Consider the following 21,506-nt stretch of genomic DNA (forward strand, 5'->3'; position numbering starts at 1 on the left):
GAACCAATTTTGGGTCTAACAAAGGTTCTAACTTTTCAATAATTGAATGGTTTGCTTTTTAGAAGTTGTAGATGCCTGGACATAGAGGCAGTTAGGAGTGTAGAGAGGCAGTTCCTGCATTGACTGGAAGGTTAGCATAGATAACATGAAAAATCCCTTTTAATGCTAAGGTGTCTTTTTTCTTTGTGATTATTTTTTTGTTATTGCTTTCACACAAGTACATTTTGGTTTTCTGGTTTTTCTACAGTGAACGTGGAATTTTTGAGTAAACGTTTTTCTTTTTTTTCCCAGAAACAATGCTTATTTCTCCCCCTCCCCTAATTGTGTTTTTAGAAGACCTTTCTTTTCAATAAGGAATCTCTTTCCACCCCCTTATTCCTATCATGAATCCCATTTTACCAAGTCTGAGGGATACCTGTGGGGTCTTACTTTTTCTTGTTAATTAATTCTTTAAAGCACTAATACTCTGCATTTTTACAGTATTTCTAATCTTATTTCTGAGAACTGTAGGCTTCTCTTCCACTATAGAGTTGAAGGTTGAAAATTAAATTTGATCATTTTAAAAGGTCACTGACACTATTTAGAAAATATTAATTAATGAAATCCCTCACAAGGTGCCATCTCTCCTGTAAAGTGACAGTTTATACCTAAAGTATAACTAGCCTGCAATACATCATAACAAAAGTATTTGCTAGACAAAAGGATTCCTTGACATATTTGAGGTATCGAGTAGATACTATACTTTTAACCAGAGATTGAAAAAAAAGTTGTTTAGCAATTTATTTTTATAAAGCCATCCCACATTACCAACATTAATAGAGTTCTATTTTCACAGAAAAATTTTGAAAGATCTATCTTCTGAAGATACACGGGGCAGAAAAGGAGACGGAGAAAATCCTGGAGTTTCTGCTGTCACTTCTATGTCTGTTCCAACTTCCATCTATCAGACTAGCACCGGACAGTACAGTACGTATAGGAAAAAATATCCACCTGATAAGACATAAAAACTAACCTTTCCATGCAAAGAAATAGTGTGTAGAAAGACTGTCATACTTCAATAGTGATGATGATTGAGCCAGAATGCAAAGTACTTTTCAGCAGTGTCTCACTCCTTACAATTCGTGAGGTAGGCAGTTATCCATTTATGAGGGAACTGAGGTTTATAGAGTTAAATAATGTCCTTCAAGTCACACAGCTTATAAATGATACTTAGTTTAGGGTAAAATGTGTTTGACAAATGCATGGAATTGTCTAAACACCACTAGTGCAATCAAGGTATCAGCCCTAGCCAGGTGGCTTCCATCCCATACATGGAAAGGTTTCGGGTTCAATTCCTGGTCAGAGTACATACTTAGCTTCCAGGTTCAATCCCCAGTTGGGGTGCCTATGGGAGGTAATTGGTCATGTTTCTCTGTCACATTGATGTTTCTCTCTCTCTCTTCCTTCCTCTCTCTCTAAAATCAATAAAAACATATCCTTGGGTGAGGATTTAAAAAAAGATATAGTCCATCACTCCAAGAAATTCACTTGGGCTATCCGTTTGTAGATAATCTCTTCCTCATTCCTAATCCCTGTTCAAGTCTGATTGGTTCTTGCCACAAAATATGTGTTCAATCTGACCACCTCTCACCATCTCCAGTCATTACTACCACCTTGGTTTACACACATCTGAATTACTGCAGTAGGCCTCCAGTTGGTTACCTTGCTTTCATTCTTGTTCTAATCATTTTCCATTCTACAGCCAAAGTGATTTATTTAAAGTGTCAATTAGCTCATACCTACCACTCTTGCTCAGAATCCTGCAGTGATGTTCCATCACACTTAGAATAAGTCCTACAAGGCATTATATTCAGGATCTGGCCTTGCCTACCACTCCATCTCATCTGACACATGATGACATTCTGGCCACAGACATTCTTGCTGTTCCTTCAATACAAGAAATTTGTTTCTCCCTCAGGATCTCTGCCGTTGTCATCCCTGCCTGGCACGTTCTCCAGATCTTCACATGGCTTGTATCCTCACTTCTGCTCTGCTCAGGTGTCACCTCCTCAAAGAGACTACTCTTTTTAAAATATGCTGCTCCTCCCTTTAGTTTTATTTTCTAATTTTCTTATAGCAAAGTACATAGAGCCCTGGCCAGTTTTGCTCAGCGGTTAGAGCATAGACCTGCGATCTGGAGAGACCCGGGTTTGGTTCCTGCTAAGGGCACGTACCTCGGTTGCAGTTTGTCCCTGGCCCTGGTTGGGTCGTGTGGGTGGCGACCACTCGATGTGTCCCTTTCATGTTGATGTTTCTCTCTCTCTCTGTCTCTCTCTTCCCCTCCCACTCTATCTGAACAAAATATAAAAAAAAATGTCCTTGGGTGAGGATAAAAAAAAAAAGTACATAGTTCAATTATGTGATTATTGATTTGCATATTTATGAGCTAATATATGTAAGTTCCTTGAGGGAAAGAACTTTGTCTTGTTCCAGTTTTATCCTTGGAGTATAGGATTTGGCACATAGTAGGCTTTCAGCAAAATTTATTACAAATACACGATTTAAAGAATAAAAATAAAAGACTTCCTGAGGACACATAAGAAACGGGGAATAATGACTGCAAGGAAGGAAACTTGGGAGCAGAGATCAGAGGCAGTTGGGAGTAACACATAAACATTACTACTTCCCCCTACCCCCAATTTTTTAAAAAAATGTTTTTCTTTTTTTTTTCTTTTTGTTAATCTTCACCCGAGGATATTTTTCCATCAGTTTTTAGACAGACTGGAAGGGAAGGAGGAGGGGGAAAGAGAGAAAGAAAAACAGCGACAGGTTGCTTCCCGAATGACCCCAACTGGGGCCAGGGATCGAACCTGCAACCCAAATCTGTTACGTGCTTTTGACCAGTAATCGAACCCAAGACTCTCCGGTCAACAGGCCAATGCTCTAACCACTGAGCAAAACCAACCAGGGCTAATTTTAGTTTTCAGCTACCTTTGTTACTTTATATTAGTTTTGGGTGGACAGCATAGTGGTTAGATAATTATATAATTTATAAAGTGATCCCCACCTATAATTCAAGTACTCACTTGGCACCACGTATAGTTATTACAATATTATTGACTTTTCCTGATGCTGAACTTTACATCCCCATGACTATTTTGTAACAACCAATATGTACTTCTTAGTCCTTCACCATTTCACTCATTCCCCCAAACCATCATCATTTTGTTTCCTGCATCTCCCACCAAATTTTTAAAGACAATATATTAGCAAGTTAAAAATTATGATATAGCCTGGCTGGTGGCTCAGTGGATTGAGTGTCATCCTATGGGCTGAGAGGTCTCGGGTCAATTCCTAGTCAGGGCACATCTCTCTCTCTCTCTCCCTTCCTCTGTCTCTAAAAAAAATCAATAAAAACATATTTAAAAAAAAAAAAATGATGCCCCCCCCCCTTGTCCAGAAGGGATATGTTCCAAGACCCCCAGTGAGTGCCTGAAACCATGGATAGTAACAACCCCATACACACTGTTTTGTTCTATACATACAGTAAACTAGTATTTGGGGTAGCATGATCCAATAGAACTTCCTTAATGGTGGAAGTGTTCTATCTCTGCATTGTCCAGTACAGCAGCCACTAAGCCATGTTTGACTGTTGAGCACTTCAAATGTGGCTGGTGAGACTGAGGAACTGAGTTTTTTATTTTATTTAATTTTAATTAAATAGCACATGTGGTTAATGGCTACTGTATCATACAGGGCAGATTTAGAGTACATTCAACCAGATAAATACACATTAAACAAGAATAGGAAGATAAATTGCAAAAATGAAAGCAGTTCTGTATTACATATATTTAACATCAAACAATGTATATCTGTACATTTGTGAGTATAATTCCACATATTTTGATATAAATACAGCTAACCCTTGAACAACATGGGGTTTGGGGTGCTGATCTCTCATGAAGTAAAAAATCTGCATGTAACTTAATTACTAATAAATAATAGCCTACTGTTGACCAGAAGCATTATTGGTAACATAAACAATCAGTTAACATGTATTTTGTATGTTTATGTATTATATACTGCATTCTTAGAAGAAAGTAAGGTAGAGAAAAGAAAATGTTACTAGGAGAATCATAAGGAAGAGAAAATACATTTATAGTACAGTATGTATTGAAAAAAGCCCACATATAAGTGGACCAGTGTAGTCCAAACCTGTGTTTTTCAAGGGTCAATTATATATCAGTCTATGTGAACACAGGAAAAGATTAGGAAGGATGTGCACCAAAAATAATGGTTACCTCAGGGTGAGAGTAAAGGGTGGCCAGTAGAATAAATAGGGATAGATAATGGGACATTTTATTTTATTTATGTATTTATATAGATAAATGTATGTTGGGGATATATAATGTGTATTGAAGGGAATGAGATTGAAAGTAATTGCTAATATAAATTTAAAAACAAATCTCTGGCCCTGGCCGGTTTGGCTCAGCGGTTAGAGCATCGGCCTGTGGTCCAGAGAGACCCGGTTCGGTTCCCGCTAAGGGTGCGGACCTCGGTTGCAGTTTGTCCCCGGCCCTGGTTGGTCATGTGGGTGGCAGCCACCCGATGTGTCAATGTTTCTCTCTCTCTCTCTCTCTCTCTCTTCCTCTCTCTCCCTCCCACTCTGTCTGAACAAAAAATGGAAAAATGTCCTCGGGTGAGGATAAAAAAAAAAAAACTGTGCATGTAAACAATTTTAATGTCTTCTAAAGTTATTTGTACTGTGGCAGTGGGGGTGGGGAAGTATATCTAGAAACTTCTGAAAATATTTTTAATTAAAACACAGACAACTATGTTTTGGCTTCATGGTAGGCAAAGTGTAAAAGGGAAAAAATGTTACATAATTATAACCTGAAATATAGAGTTGAGGCATTAGATTCTGAAAGGGATTTATTATGTGGGAACTATATACTGCTAAGATGTTTTCTATTTGGTCATGCATCATGGGCATTTCATTTAAGGTTTCAGGGGAAAGCATTAACATAAGTATAACTCAGTGAGAAATGCTTGTGGGAGCTTAGTAATGTGATCTATATATATATAGTGGTTTTCTGATTACTTAATTTTATTGGTGATTTTTGCTAGGAAGTGACTGAATAGATTACATTTTTAAAATAACACTTAATAACATGTAATATGTTTAACAACACTTACCACTAGAGAGCAAGCAGAGCTAAGAAACAAAGTATGAAGGTTTATTTTTTCATTATGTAACCTTTTATCTTACTTGATGTTTTTTATGTGCACACTTCTATTAAAAATATTTTGTTGCCCTGGCCGGTTTGGCTCAGTGGTTAGAGCGTCGGCCTGCGGTCTGGAGAGACCCGGGTTCGGTTCCCGCTAAGGGCACGTACTTCAGTTGCAGTTTGTCCCCGGCCCTGGTTGGTCGTGCGGGTGGCAACCACTTGATGTGTCCCTTTCACATCGATGTTTCTCTCTCTCTCTCTCTCTCTCTTCCTCTCTCTCCCTCCCACTCTATCTGTACAAAAAATGGAGAAATGTCCTCGGGTGAGGATTAAAATATATATATATATTTTGTTGTTGTTGTTGTTGTTGTTATATTTTTATGCTTCTTTTGGAAAAAATTACGAGCTATATGAATATTTCCTTCTACTTTTTTTTCCTTTAAAAGCTAGCCATCAGTGCTCTCTTAGTGCTCCAGAATTACTGTGACAACATTAGCAATTAGCACTGAGTGGTCCATAGAGCACAAAATGTGTTTTGACCACTTATATTATAGAATTTGAGATTAAGATTAGTGCATCTAAACTATGTATAAAATTTTATAGCCCTGACTGGTTTGGCTCAGCGGTTAGAGCGTCAGCCTGTGGTCCAGAGAGACCCGGGTTCGGTTCCCACTAAGGGCATGTACCTCGGTTGCCATTTGTCCCTGGCCCTGGTTGGGTCATGTGGGTGGCAGCCACTTGATGTGTCCCTTTCACATTGATATTTCTCTCTCTCCCTCCCTCCCACTCAATCTGAACAAAAAATGGAAAAATATCCTCAAAAGAGGATTTAAAAAAAAAAAGAAATGCCATTTTGTTTCTTTTACATATAATTCACCTAAAGTGGTCCACAGTTGTTAAGTGGAATTGCTTTCAAGCCTGTTTTAGTAGTTTTTGGTTTTTGTTTTTCTTGAATCCTTTGCAATTAGTGTATTGTTTAGCCTTATAATAGCTATATTTTCTCTCTGGTTAAAGTTGCCATTGCCCCAAATGGAGCCTTACAGCTGGCCAGTCCAGGCACAGATGGAGTACAGGGACTTCAGACGCTAACGATGACAAATTCAGGCAGTACTCAGCAAGGTACAACAATTCTCCAGTATGCGCAGACCTCTGATGGACAGCAAATACTTGTGCCCAGCAACCAGGTGGTTGTACAAAGTAAGTATGTTTAAGTGTCTATGGAAAGCATCCCAAAGTTCCCTTAAAGACACTTATGAATTAACTCATTCTTTTGACCACACAGCTGCATCAGGAGATATGCAGACATACCAAATCCGTACCACGCCTTCAGCTACTTCGTTGCCACAAACTGTGGTGATGACATCTCCCGTGACTCTTACATCTCAGACAACTAAGACAGATGATCCCCAATTGAAAAGAGAAATAAGGTTGATGAAAAACAGGTGAGTAGTAAAATTATACTGCTCGAATGGTAATATTTTTGCAAATCTCAAAGCATAACCAGATTTAAAGTGGGATTGTATATTAGAAATAAGGAGAGAGGTTTATATCAGCTTTCTTTTACTGAGTATTTGATTATGTCTGGTTTACTTCTAATGGATCAGTGAGTCCCATTGCTCAGTCTCTTTCTTTAATATATGACCTAGAGTTCTTCCATTGTTGTATCCTTTGAATAGCACTGTTAAGCAAAGCTTTTCAAACAATGTATTTTGTTCTTGTTGGGCTGACAAAGTTAAGTGAAAATAATAATCTGCTATTTGCCACAGCAAGAAGAAAGAATTTAGTGGGATTCTGCCTAATACCTAGTTTACTTACTGACACAGAAATGTTCCTAAAAACAAATTTTGATCATGAAAATACATTAGTAATTTAACCCTGAGAAACATTTACTTTTTAAAAAAATGTATTTTAAACATTGCTGTATTGTACTATATGTACACCAGTCATGAAAAACCAGTGGTTCTTTGAGAAAAAGAATAGAATGTGTAGCCTTCTGCAAGGTGCTCAAGGAAAAAAAAAGAGAAAAAAAAACACCAATAAACTATATTAGGAACAAAAAATGGGTAAATAACTACCAATACAACAAATTTTAAAAATTACAATAGGATTCAATTTTCAGCTCCTCACCATTAAGGTAGAAAATTAGGATAATAGGATAATTTACTAGAGCAATGAAAATTACTATAAAATAACCTTATAGATGCATTTAATTCAAGATAAAATGTTTCTTTACTAAAAACTAAGAACAAGCATCACTATAAATGAACTTAATAACAAGGCAAAGTCTGTCATTTTGGAGGTTCCAGCAAATGCAGTAAGATAAAGAAATGAAGTTATATAAATATCAGAAATGAAATTTTATTTCTTTGCTTATGATATAACTGGATACCTAGGCAACCCAAAAGAGTTGTTTAAAGTTACTAGAATAAGGCTTCTCTTTCTGACAGTATGACCTTGGCTATGTAATATTTTTTAAGCTTGATGAAATATAAAAACCACATTTTTAAATGATTGGATGAACCTGCAGGAAAGTAAGAGAATTCTTTTGAGGTAAGGAATGAAGCACAAGACCATGAGGTTAATAAGCAGTGAAGCAGCCACTGTGTAACCTGGAGATGAATTCAGATCTTTGTGATTGGTGTAGCTTTAGTATGCAGAAGAGACTAGGACAGAGCCTGGGACTGTCTGTGCAAGCTGGGAAATTGATCAGAGGTTATTCTTCATGAGGTCAAGGTCCAGGAAGTATTATACCCATAAGCAGAGAATTATAATTTTTTTAAATGCTTTTATTTTTTTTTTAGAGAGAGAGAAACATCGATATGAGAGAGATACACCAATCGGCTGCCTCCTGCACACCCGCTACTAGGGATCCAGCTCACAACCTGAGCGTGTGCCCTGACTGGAAATTGAACTGGGGCCTCTCAGACCATGGGATGATGCTCAATCCTCTGAGCTACACCGGCTGGGCAAGAGAATGATAATTTTAAAATGGGTCCAGGTCCATAGTGCCCCAGCTGCTTGGAAGAAAGCAATCTCAACACAGACTTTAATAAATTCCCATACTTAGAGTTCTAACAAATACAAGTGAAAAATCACAGACTACCCAGGGAATTAGGCCTCCAACATGATACGTGCCAAGCCCTTATGTAATTTTCACAAAAATCTTTGTGGTATAAATAATAATATTCCCCCTCCCTTTTTTTTTTTAATCCTCACCCGAGGACATTTTTTTGTTCAGATAGAATGGGAGGGAGAGAGAGGAAGAGAAAGAGAGAGAGAGAAACATCAACTTGAAAGGGACACATCGAGTGGTTGCCACCCACATGACCCAACCAGGGCTGGGGACAAACTGCAACCGAGGTGCGTGCCCTTAGCGGGAACCAAACCCGGGTTTCTCTGGACCACAGGCCCACGCTCTAACTGCTGAGCCAAACCAGCCAGGGCTCCCCCTCCTTTTGAGATGAGGACACAGGTTAAGTTTACATTGCTTAGTAAGTAGTAGAGGTTGAATTTAAACTCATGGGTCTAGGTTTCAAAGTCCAGCATTTTAGATAATACACTACACCACCTTTCAGGAGCACGAGTCAGCAGGAAAAGCGACAACAGAACGAATTTTGTAAAATCTTCAGTTACTTAATGGAGAAAGGGAAAGTATATGTATTTAAAGGAATAAAAAGGATGTCTTTGAAAATCATCAAAGATCAAGAGACCATAAAAATGATGAAAAATTGGAAATGTAAAATAAAACTGTTATTAGCAAAGGTATATTCAGATGAATATCTGCTTAGAATATCCAGGAGAATCATCTACAAACTATTTATTTGAAAGCTTGAAAAACAACCAGTTTGTACCGGAAGGAAACCCTTGCCAGTTTAGTAAAACAAGAAAAAAGGGAAAAACTTGCAAGGATTTAAATGAAAGAAGTAAAACTATTACTATTTTTTATGTAATTGCCTATCAGAAAAAGAACCCAAAAGGACTTACAGGAAAGTTATTAGACATAATGAGCTTTTTAAAATTAATTTTTCTTAATCCTCACCCGAGTATATTCTTCCACTGCTTTCTAGATAGAGTGGAAGCAGGAGGGCAGAGAGAGAGAGAGAGAGAGAGAGAGAGAGAGAGAGAGAGAGAAACATTGATTGGTTGCCACCCACACAACCCCCACCAGGGCCAGGATTAAACCTGCAACCCAGGTGCATGCCCTTGTCCAGGAATTGAACCTGAGACCCCTAGGTCCATGGGCCGACGCTCCAACCACTGAGCCAAACCGGCCAGGGCCGTAATGAGCTTTTAAAGTTTCTAGATATAAAATCAGTTTTCAGAAGTCAATTGTAGTTCTTTACATCAGCAATAAAGAGTTTGGTAAATAATTATTTAAAAGGCATCATTTATGTTAACAAATAAAATACCTGAAAATAAATCTAACGAAAGATGCCCAGGATATTAATGGAAAATATTATAAAATGTTTTGAAAGACATTAAGAAAGATCTAAATAAACAGAGAAATATACTATATCCATAGATACAGAAACTCAGTATTATAAAGATGACTATTTTTTCCTCAATTGATCCATAGATTCAATGCAGTTCCAATCAAAACCCAGAATGGTTTTTTGAAGAACTTGACCAGTTGATACTAAAATTTATAGAAGAGTAAAGGGCCAAGAACAGCCAAAATATTCCAGACAAGAATAAGGTGAGGAGATAATCGAGCTTTATTTAAAGGTGTGGTAATTAAATAGTGTGATACTGGCAATGAGATAAACAGAGTGACCAGTGAAACGAGAGCTCAGAATCAGGTCCACAAACACAGGAAGCCGTGATGTGATGAGCAGCGCAGATTATGCAGGAAGGAGGGACTTTTGAATAAATGCAACTAAGATCATTCATTATTTCTATGTGAAAAAATACTGGATTTCTTCCTTGCACCATACACAAAAATAATTCCAGATGGATCAAAAACATAAAAGATGAAATTTTAAAACTTTTAGGTGAAAATATAGAATCTTAATGGTTTCAGGTATAGGGAAAGATCCCTTAAACAAAACAACACACAAAATAAAAGATTAATGAATCTTCATTAAAATTAGTAACTTCTTTTTTTTTTTTTTTTTTTTTTTTTTTATCCTCACCCGAGGACATTTTTCCATTTTTTGTACAGACAAAGTGGGAGGGAGAGAGAGGACGAGAGAGAGAGGGAAACATCGATGTGAAAGGGACACATCGAGTGGCTGCCACCCGCACGACCAACCAGGGCCGGGGACAAACTGCAACCGAGGTACGTGCCCTTAGCGGGAACCGAACCCGGGTCTCTCCGGACCACAGGCGGACGCTCTAACCACTGAGCCAAACTGGCCAGGGCAAAATTAGTAACTTCTATTAAATGAGAACATAAAGTTAAAATACAAGCTTCAAACCTATCAGCGATATTTGTAACATTTAACCAAAAAAAGATTTGTTTGGAAAAAAATATAAAGATCTTCTAAATAAGAAAAGTACAACCTGACAGAAAAAAAAGTTGTCAGAATATATAGGCATTTCTCAGAAAACACAAATCATTAATAATCACATGAAAGATTGCCCTTGTCAGTAATCAAAGAAATGTAAATTAATACCATACACTTAGGTACCATTTGTCCCTACCCAATTGACAAAAATCTTAAAGTCTAATCAGGAGCTGGCAAGGATTTGAACAATGGAACTCTCATACTGCTATGGGAGTGTAAATTGGTGCAGCCACTTTGGAATTTAATTGACCCTTATCTTGTACAGTTGACCTGGATATGCCCTGTGATTCAGCTGTTTCACTCTGTGTGACTGAGACAGAGTCTTTTGTAGGAAATATGCATAAGAATGTTCATAGCACAAAAATTGGGAAATAAACCTAATCATCCATATCAGAATGGGTACATAAATTGTAATTCATTTTATACAATGTAATAGTGTTCATTTGTAATGATGGAGTGATCACAATAACATGAATAAATATTAGAAAACAAAAGTTGAGTGAAAAAAGCAAGTTGCAACAGCATACATAAAGTGTGATATTTTACAATAAATTTTAGAAAACTAAACAATGATACATAACTTAGGGGCATATACATATGTACTAAAACTATAAAATAAGCAAAAGATTGAAGCTAGTAATTGCTTCTGGGCAAGAGGCAGGGGTGTGAATGGAATCAGAATAGTAGAGAGGGTCCTTCAACAGTGTGGATAACATTTTCTCATAGTAAGCTGGGTATTGGGCTTATATGTGCTCATTTTATTATGCCTCATAACTTATATCTACATCACATACAATCGTTTATGTGTACTACTTCATTAAAATGTTTTAAATTACAGTAATTTATAAGGAATTTAATAAGTTGTTTTTTTTTTTTACTATGAATTACCATTTTGAAAATAATGGGAAGTAATATTACATTCAGGTTAGTGATGAAAGTCATAAAGTACTTAGTAAATTTAACAGGAAAGGCATAGGATCTACATTTAAAATTTTTTATTGAGAGGTAAAACAATATCCAAATGGACAGCAAATGCTATGTTCTCTGATGAAAATAATTAAGATATTCTTCCAAATTCACATATACATGTAATGTGTTTAAAATTAGAATTTTTGGCCCAGGCCGGTTTGGCTCAGCGGTTAGAGCGCTGGCCTGTGGTCCTGAGAGACCCGGGTTCGGTTCGCGCTAAGGGCATGTACCTCGGTTGCGGTTTGTCCCCGGCTCTGGTCAGTTGTGCGGGTGGCAGCCACTCGATGTGTTCCTTTCACATTGATGTTTCTCTCTCTCTCTCTCTGTTCCTATCTCTCTCTCCCACTCTACCTGAAAAAAAATGGAAAAATGTCCTCAGGTGAGAATAAAAAAAAAATTAGAATTTTTGTAGATCTTTATAGAACTGGACAAAATAAGCTAAAAGTTTACAAGGAAGAAATAAGTATTCAAGAGTGGTCAAGAACAGAAAGAGGTTACTTTGTCTTGTTAGGCATTGGAACATACTCTAAAGCCATTGTAATCAAAACTTGGTATCAACAAAGGGACAGACAATAACATTAGCAAATGGCATAGAGAGGCCAGAAATAGCTTGTGCTAGTTAAGTATACTTGTGAAGGATGGCTTATTTAATAAAAGATACACAATCAGCCCAGCCAGTAAAATCAGTAAAGAAGAAAAAAGATAGTACCCAGCTGGTGTAGCTCAGTGGCTTGAGCATCGTCCCATGGACCTAGAGGTCCTAGTTCCATTCCCAGTCAGGACACAAGCCCAGGTTGCAGGCTTGATCCCCAGTAGGGGGCATGCAGGAGGCAGCCGATCAATGTTTGTCTTTCACATCAATGTTTCTCTCTCTCTCTCCCTTCCTCTCGTTCTAAAAAAATCAATAAAAACATTTTTTTAAAAAAGACTTGAGCCCTGGCCGGTTTGGCTCAGCAGTTAGAGCATCGGCCTGCGGTCTGGAGAGACCCGGGTTCGGTTCACGCTAAGGGCATGTACCTCGGTTGCAGTTTGTCCCCGGCCCTGGTTGGTTGTGCAGGTGACAGCCACTCGATGTGTCTCTTTCACGTCAATGTTTCTCTCTCTCTCTCTCTCTCTCTCTCTCTCTCTCTCTCTCTCCCTCCCTCCCACTCTATCTGTACAAAAAAAGGAAAAATGTCCTCGGGTGAGGATAAAAAAATAAATAAATAAAAATAAAATAAAATGAGACTTGAACCTGGCCTGTGTGGCTCAGTGGTTGAGCGGCAACCCATGCACCAGAAGGTCGCCAGTTCAATTCCCAGTCAGGGCACATGCCCAGGTTGTGGGCCAAATCCCCAGTGAGGGCCATGCAGGAGGCAGCCAATCACTGTTTTCTCTCATCGATGTTTCTATCTCTTTCTCCCTACCTCTCTCTCTAAAATCAATAAAGAAAAAAAAAAAAAGACTTGATTGTGAAAATTAAGCAATAAAATTCTAAGATAAAATTTAGAGAGAAATATGTAGTGCACGGCATTTTAATTTAAGCCGAGGAAAGAGAGACTAAAGAGCACTTATGACACCAGATATAAAAATATGAGAAGTCAAATGATAGATTAGAAAATAATGATAGATTAATAATAACGTAACCTGGCTGTTTTTTCTCATTGGTTAGAGCATTGGCCCAAGGACCAAAGGGTTGTCATAGGTTTGATTCCGTCAAGGGCATGTACCTTGGTTGCAGGTTCGATCCCCAGCCCTGGTCAGGGTTATGTGGGAGGCAACCAATTGATGTCTCGCCTGCATCAATGTTCCTCTCTCTTTCTCTCCCCCTCCTCTCCCCACCTCACTCCCCCATCTAAAAAAAAAAAAAAAAATCAATAGAAAAATATCCACAGATGAGGATTAACCAAAAAAAAAAAGAGACCACACACCAGAGTACATATTTATAACTGTTATATGAAGTTCTAGATTAGAAAAAATTTCATTTTTGGTGATAAAATCAGAACAGTAGTTGCTAGAGGAGAGGACTCACCAGGAATGGGCATGAGAGAACTTTCTGGCGCAATAAAAATGTTCTGTGCCTTGCCCTGGCCAGTTTGACTCAGCAGTAAGAGTGTCGGCCTGCGGTCCAGAGAGACCCGGGTTCGGTTCCCGCTAAGGGCATGTACCTCGGTTGCAGTTTGTCCCCAGCCCTGATTGGGTCGTGCGGGTGGCAGCCACTCGATGTGTCCCTTTCACATCGATGTTTCTCTCTCTCTCTCTCTTCCTCTCTATCCCTCCCGCTCTGTCTGAACAAAAAATGAGAAAAATGTCCTCGGGTGAGGATTAAAAAAAAAAATGTTCTGTGCCTTGATAGGTGTGTGGGTTATTCAGGTATATGCATTTGCCAAAACTGAATTCTACACCTAAGATGTATATTTCACTGTCTGTAGATATCTTAATTTTTTTAAATGAGATAAAAAAGATGAGCAGGGAAAATTACTAAAGTGCATTTACCACTTTAAAGAAAGTGAATTTTTTCCCCTAACATTGGTTTTTAATGTTTCTATTCAGAGAAGCTGCTCGAGAATGTCGCAGAAAGAAGAAAGAATATGTGAAGTGCCTGGAAAATCGAGTTGCAGTCCTGGAAAATCAAAATAAAACTCTAATAGAAGAGTTAAAAACTTTGAAGGATCTTTATTCCCATAAAAGTGTTTGATTTTTGAGAAAGAAAATATTTTGTGGACTTGCCTAAAAATTAGATGGATTTTTTTTCTTTTTAGTGGCGTTTTATAAATTAAAAGGTCAAAAATGAAGCTTTTATTTAGGCTTTTGCAACTCAAAGATAAATGTCTTATGCAAGAGATCTGGTGACCAGAGGATAAAGTGGAAAATGACCTCAAGGAAGATACTGGCACAACTGGAAGCTCTGTAAAAATGAAACATACTCAAGCAGCAGGAAATGAACATTCACCAATTTGAATTTTCTAAATAATGGTAGTTTGTCAATAATCCAAAATGGCAGATAAAAAAAAAATGAAATTTGGTAAATTTAAAAAAATAAATCAATTTATCCTATAGGTTTGTATTTTGTACTGTTTCCTAAAATTTACTTTTTCAATTGTGTGTTTGTGTGTGTGTGTGTGTGTGTGTGTGTGTGTGTGTGTGTGTGTATTTCTGCCAATAAATTCTAAATTACCAATATAAAAGAAAAACTAATGCATAACTAAATAATTATGTATTCTGATTACATATACTTGTTCTATTGTCAAGTCTTTTAAATGGGTTTTTTAGTTTGTTTATTGGACTTGAGAGCATTTTTTAAGACTGGGTTAAACTATTTTTGAGGGCTTGTCCTAATAGGCATCTAAGGTACATGAATGGGGTTGGTGTTTTTGTAACATTTATTATCAGAATGGAAAGAGAACTGTTTAAAAGTTTGACACTTTTAAATTGTTTTGGGATTATTCTGGGAATGGTGATTTTCTACAAATATATAACAGATTTTTTTTTGATTCTATATTCTGTATGCAGTTGAATATACATTACTTATTCTGTTGTGCTTTAATAGACTGGAATGTTTACAGGCCCTTGAGGTGATATTAGATTCTTTTTTTTTAACTTTCTGAAGATGCATACCAAAGTTTTCCAAAAGGATTTTATAATCGATTTAAGGTTTATCAGATTCTAAAATAGTAGTTATTAAAGCAATTTTATGTTAGAGACTATTTTGTAACGTAGTGAATGGTACATTTATAAAAGTGACTGCCAATATATTTTTATAGCTAATCTTTATAAATTCTAAAGTTGAGTTTTTAATGATTATTTTAAATGTTTATATAGTTTGTTTAGTAAAAAAAAATATTTTGCATCTCAAAGTATCGTTTTTATATTATGGGAAGTAAAGTTTCAGATTGGCTAATATCTGAATTCTAAGTTTTGTATGCAGTTTTTCCAAAGTTCACAGTACACCAGTGTTTAACTTCTGTATTCCAATTTCTATACACTTTGAAATTGTACTGCAAACCCATTGTGCGCTTCTTATACAATATGTATCATATTGTCTATGAAATTAAAGGACATTTGATAAAATTTAAGTTTGCTGAATGTAAAATATATTGCTTGATATATAAATGACAGGCTTCTTGATAGCCATTCTGTTAATTATACTAAGTATAATGCATTTCTAGTTTTAAAATGAGGATAAGTGTACAATTCTGGTCTACATAACCTATTTTAAGAGGGGATATGCCTGTATGTTTTGATTCATTCAGAACCAATTTCAATAAACTAAAGATAGTGAAACTTTTTGTTCTACCAGTATTTAGGAGATGGTTAAGGAGCCTGTTACATAGAAATCTTAACACAATCAATAAATGTGTGTTTAATATTAATGAAATATTTTATTAACGGGGTCTTTTAAAATGGGACTCCATTTACTAGGCAGCAGCTTATGAGAAGAAAAAAAGTTTGGTCACCATTGGGATTACTTACATCACTTACTATCTTTGTAAACCCAGAGTCTTAAACTAGTGTCCCATCATTAGCTTGAAGAATAGGAGAGGTAAGGGATCATCACTGGGTTATATCGAGAGTTTTTTAAAAGATAATTTATTGGGTGCATGTCATGCTTGGTTGCAAAAGAGATAGTCGAGTCCTTAGTGCCTTAACAGCTGGATATCCACAAACATTTGTAAACTGTCCACTGCCTGCAGACTTATGGTGTAGGGCCTTGCTCAGTAGATCAAGTTACCTGGTCTTGCTGTATGTAACAGACATGGGCAAGCCACTGAGGATTCTGTTAAGTGCATACCATATTAATTCTAGATATTTTCCTAATTTGAATCCAATGTCAGGCTTATGGAATTTTAAAGGTGATTATCACCCACACCTGAATTTGTCTTCAAACATTCAATAGTCCAGTACAATTACTTTCCCAGCTCAATTTACTATCATATAAATTTATCATCAATTTATTAATTTATACATTATATTGATGGAAACACTTTGCCCACGAACACATCTTGAACATATAAAATAACCCTCTAATTTTACAGACCAAGCATGAACAATGGGCATGTGTTAGAGCTTCAGAAATTTTACTGCATTTGTTTATTCTTTCAGCAATTATATCAAATTTGCTGGTTAAACCTGTTTTTCCCTCCAGTTAACATGTGGACACAGGGAGGATATAAAAATATGTATTATGGCCCTGGCCGGTTTTGCTCAGTGGTTAGAGCATCGGCCTGCAGTCCAGAGAGACCCAGGTTCCTTTTTCCTCAAGAGTGACAGGACATTTACAGTAGTTTCCTGCCTATGATAGTATATATTAACAGTTTTTAAGTGGTAAGTTATGTGTATTTATTGAAGGCCTTTTTCATGTCAACCATTACTAGGAAAAAAGTGATGAACAAAGGCAGTGTTATAGCTCTTGTGAAACATCTATATTAATGTCATCCTGCTGAGATTAGTACTTGCCTAAGGTTATATGAGCATTAATAACTAGGGATGTGGCAATCTAACAAGAGGACATAGCCCTTGAAACATTTATGTCTCAGCATAGGAGCACCTAAATATATAAAAGCAAATATTAATGAACATAAAAGGAGAGATTGACATTAATAGAGTCATAATAGGGGATTTTAATACCCCATTGATATCAATTATAGATCTTCCAGACAAAAAATCAAGGAAACAGTGTCCTTACATGACACATTACACCAAGTGGATTAATGGATATTTTCAGAGTATTTCACCCCAAAGCAGCAGAATATGCAGAAAATACACATGGAACATTTTCCAGGATAGACCATATGTTGGGACACTAAACAAGTCTCAATTAATTTAAGAATACTGAAATACCATTCATCCTCTCTGACCACCATGGTATGAAACTAGAAATCAATTATAAGAAAGAAAAAAAAAAATGGAGGCTAAATAACATGTTACTAAACAATGACTAGGTTAACAGATTAAGGAAGAAATCAAGATTATTTGAGACAAATGAAAGTGAAAACACAACAAAAGCAGTCCTTAGAGGGAAAGTCATAGCAATACAGGCTATGTATTGTTTCTCAGGAAACAAGAAAAATCTCAAGAAATCTAACCTTACAATTAAAGAACTAGAAAAAGAACAATAAAACCCAAAGAGTATAGACAAAAAATATTAAAAAATAAATAAATGAAATAGAGTCTAAAAAAAATCAATGAAACCAAGAGTTGGTTTCTTGAAAAGATAAACAAGATTGGAAAACCTTTAACCAGACTCATCAAGAAAAAAAGAGGACCCAAATAAATAAAATCGGAAATGAAAGAGAAGTGACAACTGATACCCCGGAAATGCAAAGGATTATAAGAATATTACAAAGAAAATAAATACACCAAAAAAATAATATGTCAACAAATTGGACAATCTGGTCAAAAGGGATAAATTCCTAGAAACATAATCTTCTAAAATATATTAAAGAAGAAACAAAATATGAACAGACCAATTACAACCAACAAATCAAGACAGTAACAACAAAAAAACTCCCAACACTAACCCTGGCTGGTGTGGCTAAATTGGTTAATCATTGTCCCATGAGCCAAAAAGTCGTTGGTTCGATTCCCAGTCAGGTCACATGTCCAGATTGCGGGCTCAATCCCTAGTCAGGGTGTGTGTGGGAGGCAGCCAAACGATGTTTCTCTCTCACATTAATGCCTTTCTCTCTCCTTTTCCCTCCCTCTCCCAACAAAAAAGTCCTGGACTTCCCAGGTGAATTTTCAAAGAACTAACACCTATTCTCAAGCTATTCAAAAAAATTCAAGAGGAGGGAAGACTCTCAAGCTCATTTTATAAGGTTGGCATTATCCTAATTACAAAAGCAGATAAAGATACTACAAAGAAAGAAAATTATAGGTCAATATCCCTGGTGAATATAGGTACAAAAATCCTCAACAAAATATTAGCAAATCTAATTCAGCAATACCATAAAAACATCATACATCATGATCAAGTGGAATTTATTCCTGGGATGCAATTTAGATACAATATCTGCAAATCAATTACCGTGATATACCACATGAACAAAATGAAAGATAAAAAGCATATGATCATATCAATAGACCCAGGAAAAGCATTTGAAAAAATACAGTACCCATTTATGATAAAAAAACACCTTCAATAAAGTGGGAATAGAGGGAACATAGTTTAACATATAAAGGCCATATATGACACAATCACAGCTAACATCATATTCAATGGGGGAAAACTAAAAACATTTCCCTTAAGATTGGGAACAAGACAGGGATGTTCACTTTTACCACTCCATTCAACATAGTACTGGAAGTCCTAGCCACAGCAATTAGACAAAAAGAAGAAATGAAAGGTATCCAAATTGGAAAGGAAGAAGTAAAATTATCATTATTTGCAGGTGACATGATACTGTATATGGAGAACCTTAAAAGATTCCACACAAAAAACTACTAAAACTGATAAATGAATTCAGTAAAGTATCAAGAAACACTTCAAGCCAGAAGTGAGTGGCATGAAGTATACAAAGTAATGAAAAGCAAGGGACTGAATGACTAAATCCAAGTCTACTCTATCTAGCAAGGCTATCATTCAAAATTAAAGGTGAAATCAAGAGCTTCGCAGACAAAAAGAGGCTAAAGGAGTTTATTAACACTAAACCAGCAATGCAAGAAATGCTAAAAGGTCTGTTGTAAGAAGAAGAAAGAGAAAGAGACAGAGAGAGGAACACAGGCAGAAAGAATAAAAATGGCAACAACAAAAATGCCAATCAAGGTAAATGGCTTAAATACTCCAACCAAAAGACATAGGGTAGCTGACTGAATAAGAAACCAAGACACCCACCTCAGAACAAAAGACTTGCACAGGATGAAAGTAAAGGGATGGAAAAAATTTTTTTTTCATGAAAATAGAAATTTAAAAAAAGCTGGGCTAGCAATACTTATATTTGATAAAACAGACTTCAAAATGAAGGCCATAACAAGAGACAAAGAAGGGCACTACATACTATTAAAGGGATCAATCTAACAAGAGGATATAACCCTGGTAAACATATATGCACCCAATATAGGAACACCAAAATATATTTTTAAATTGCTGGAGGACTTTAAGGGAGAAATCAACAACAATACAATCATAGTAGGGGACTTTAACACCCCACTGAGATCACTGGATAGTGGATCTTCTAGACAAAGAATTAACAAGGAAACAGAAACTCTAAACAATACACTAGATCAGATGGATTTAATTGATATTTACAGAACATTTCAGCCCAAAACAGCAGAACATATATTCTTCTCAAGTGCACACAGGACATTCTCAAAGACAGACCACATGTTAGGACACAAACTAAGTCTTTACAAGTTCAAGAAGATTGAAAACATATCAAGCATCTTTTCAGATCACATGGCATGAAACTACAAATCAATTACAATATAACACTCAAAAACATTCAAACACATAGAGGCTAAACAGCATGTTATTAAATAACAAATGGGCCCTGGCCAGTTTGCTAAGTGGTTAGAGCGCCAGCCCGTGGACCAGAGAGGCCTGGGTTCAGTTCCCACTAAAGGCATGTACCTCAGGTGCAGTTTGTCCCTGCCCCAGTTAGGGTTGTGTGGGTGGCAACCACTCAATGTGTCCCTTTCACGTTGGTGTTTCTCTCTCTCTCTCTTCCTCTCTCTCCCTCCCACTATATCTGAACAAAAAACAAAAAAATGTCCTCGGTGACAAACCTCAAAGGGAAAGGGGTTGGGGGGGTGGGAAGAAATAAACCGAAGAACTTATATGCATAACCAATGGACACAGACAATAGTGTGGGAAAAGGTGGGAGGGGGGCAGGAGTGGGGAGGAGGGGGTCAATGGGGGAAAAATGTGGAGCATCTGTAATACATTTTACATTCCACAATAAAGATTAAAAAAAAAAAAATGTCCTCGGTGAGGATAAAAAAATAAAAGAGCCCTGGCCAGTTTGGCTCAGCGGTTAGAGCGTCGGCCTGCAGTCCAGAGAGTCCCAGGTTTGGTTCCTGCTAAGGGCACGTACTTTGGTTGCGGTTTGTTCCCGGCCCTGGTTGGGTCGTGCAGGTGACAGCCATTCGATGTGTCCCTTTCACATCGATGTTTCTCTCTCTCTCTCTCTTACTCTCTCTACCTCCCATTCTATCTGAACAAAAAAATGGAAGAAAATGTCCTCAGGTGAGGATAAAAAAAATAAAAATAAATGAATGGGTTACCAAGGAGATCAAGGAAGAAATAGAAAACTTCCTAGAAACAAATGAACACACAACAACACGAAATCTATGGAACACAGCAAAAGCAGTCCTGAAGCTGTAATCAATAAAATCCCAGCAAATGAAAGCCCTGGTTCAGACAGCTTCACAGGCGAGTTTACCAAACATTTAAAGAAGAACCAACACCTATTCTCCTCAAACTATTCCAAAAAATTCAAGAGGAAGGAAGACTTCCAAGCTTTTTTTATGAAGTCAGCACAATCCTAATTCCAAAACCAGATAAAGACACTACAAAGAAAGAAAATTACAAGCCAATATCCTTGATGAAAGAAAATGCCAAAATCCTCAGCAAAATATTAGCAAATTAGATCCAGCAATAAGTTAAAAAATAATAATTTACCACAACCAAGTGGGATTTATCCCAGGGATGCAAGGCTGATACAATATTCACAAATCAATAAATGTGTACATCACATAAACAAAAGGAAAGATAAAATCATATGATAACAATAGATGCTGAAAAAGCATTTGACAAAATCCAGCATCTATGGGCTGGTCCTACACCCACATGTGGAGGATAAAAATCAGGACACCTCACTTGGGAAGGTCCTCCCTTGGGAGTGAG

At 36.8% G+C, this 21,506-nt stretch overlaps 1 protein-coding gene and 1 long non-coding RNA gene across 7 annotated transcripts in view; one reads left to right on the top strand and one right to left on the bottom strand.

Annotated features, from left to right (window-relative positions):
• The window catches only part of ATF1 (activating transcription factor 1), a 64,587-nt gene extending 49,737 nt beyond the window's left edge, over positions 1–14,850 (top strand). Inside the window, exons 4-7 of one of the 4 annotated variants that reach the window (XM_036251053.1) lie at positions 836–966; positions 6,222–6,404; positions 6,490–6,649; positions 14,216–14,850. In XM_036251053.1, the coding sequence (XP_036106946.1) occupies positions 836–966; positions 6,222–6,404; positions 6,490–6,649; positions 14,216–14,360 (619 nt within the window). In that variant the 3' untranslated portion in view covers positions 14,361–14,850. Of the gene's footprint in view, positions 1–835; positions 967–6,221; positions 6,405–6,489; positions 6,650–9,783; positions 9,900–14,215 lie in introns of those variants that run through there. The other 3 variants (XM_036251050.1, XM_036251051.1, XM_036251052.1) reach the window with 3 other exon arrangements.
• LOC118623458 overlaps positions 1–21,506 on the bottom strand; it is an 82,737-nt gene that overhangs the window by 50,648 nt on the left and 10,583 nt on the right. The gene's annotated exons all lie outside the window — the stretch shown is intronic.

The sequence above is a fragment of the Molossus molossus genome, unplaced genomic scaffold (genome assembly GCF_014108415.1).
Source record: "Molossus molossus isolate mMolMol1 unplaced genomic scaffold, mMolMol1.p scaffold_m16_p_10, whole genome shotgun sequence".
Lineage (NCBI taxonomy): Eukaryota > Metazoa > Chordata > Mammalia > Chiroptera > Molossidae > Molossus > Molossus molossus.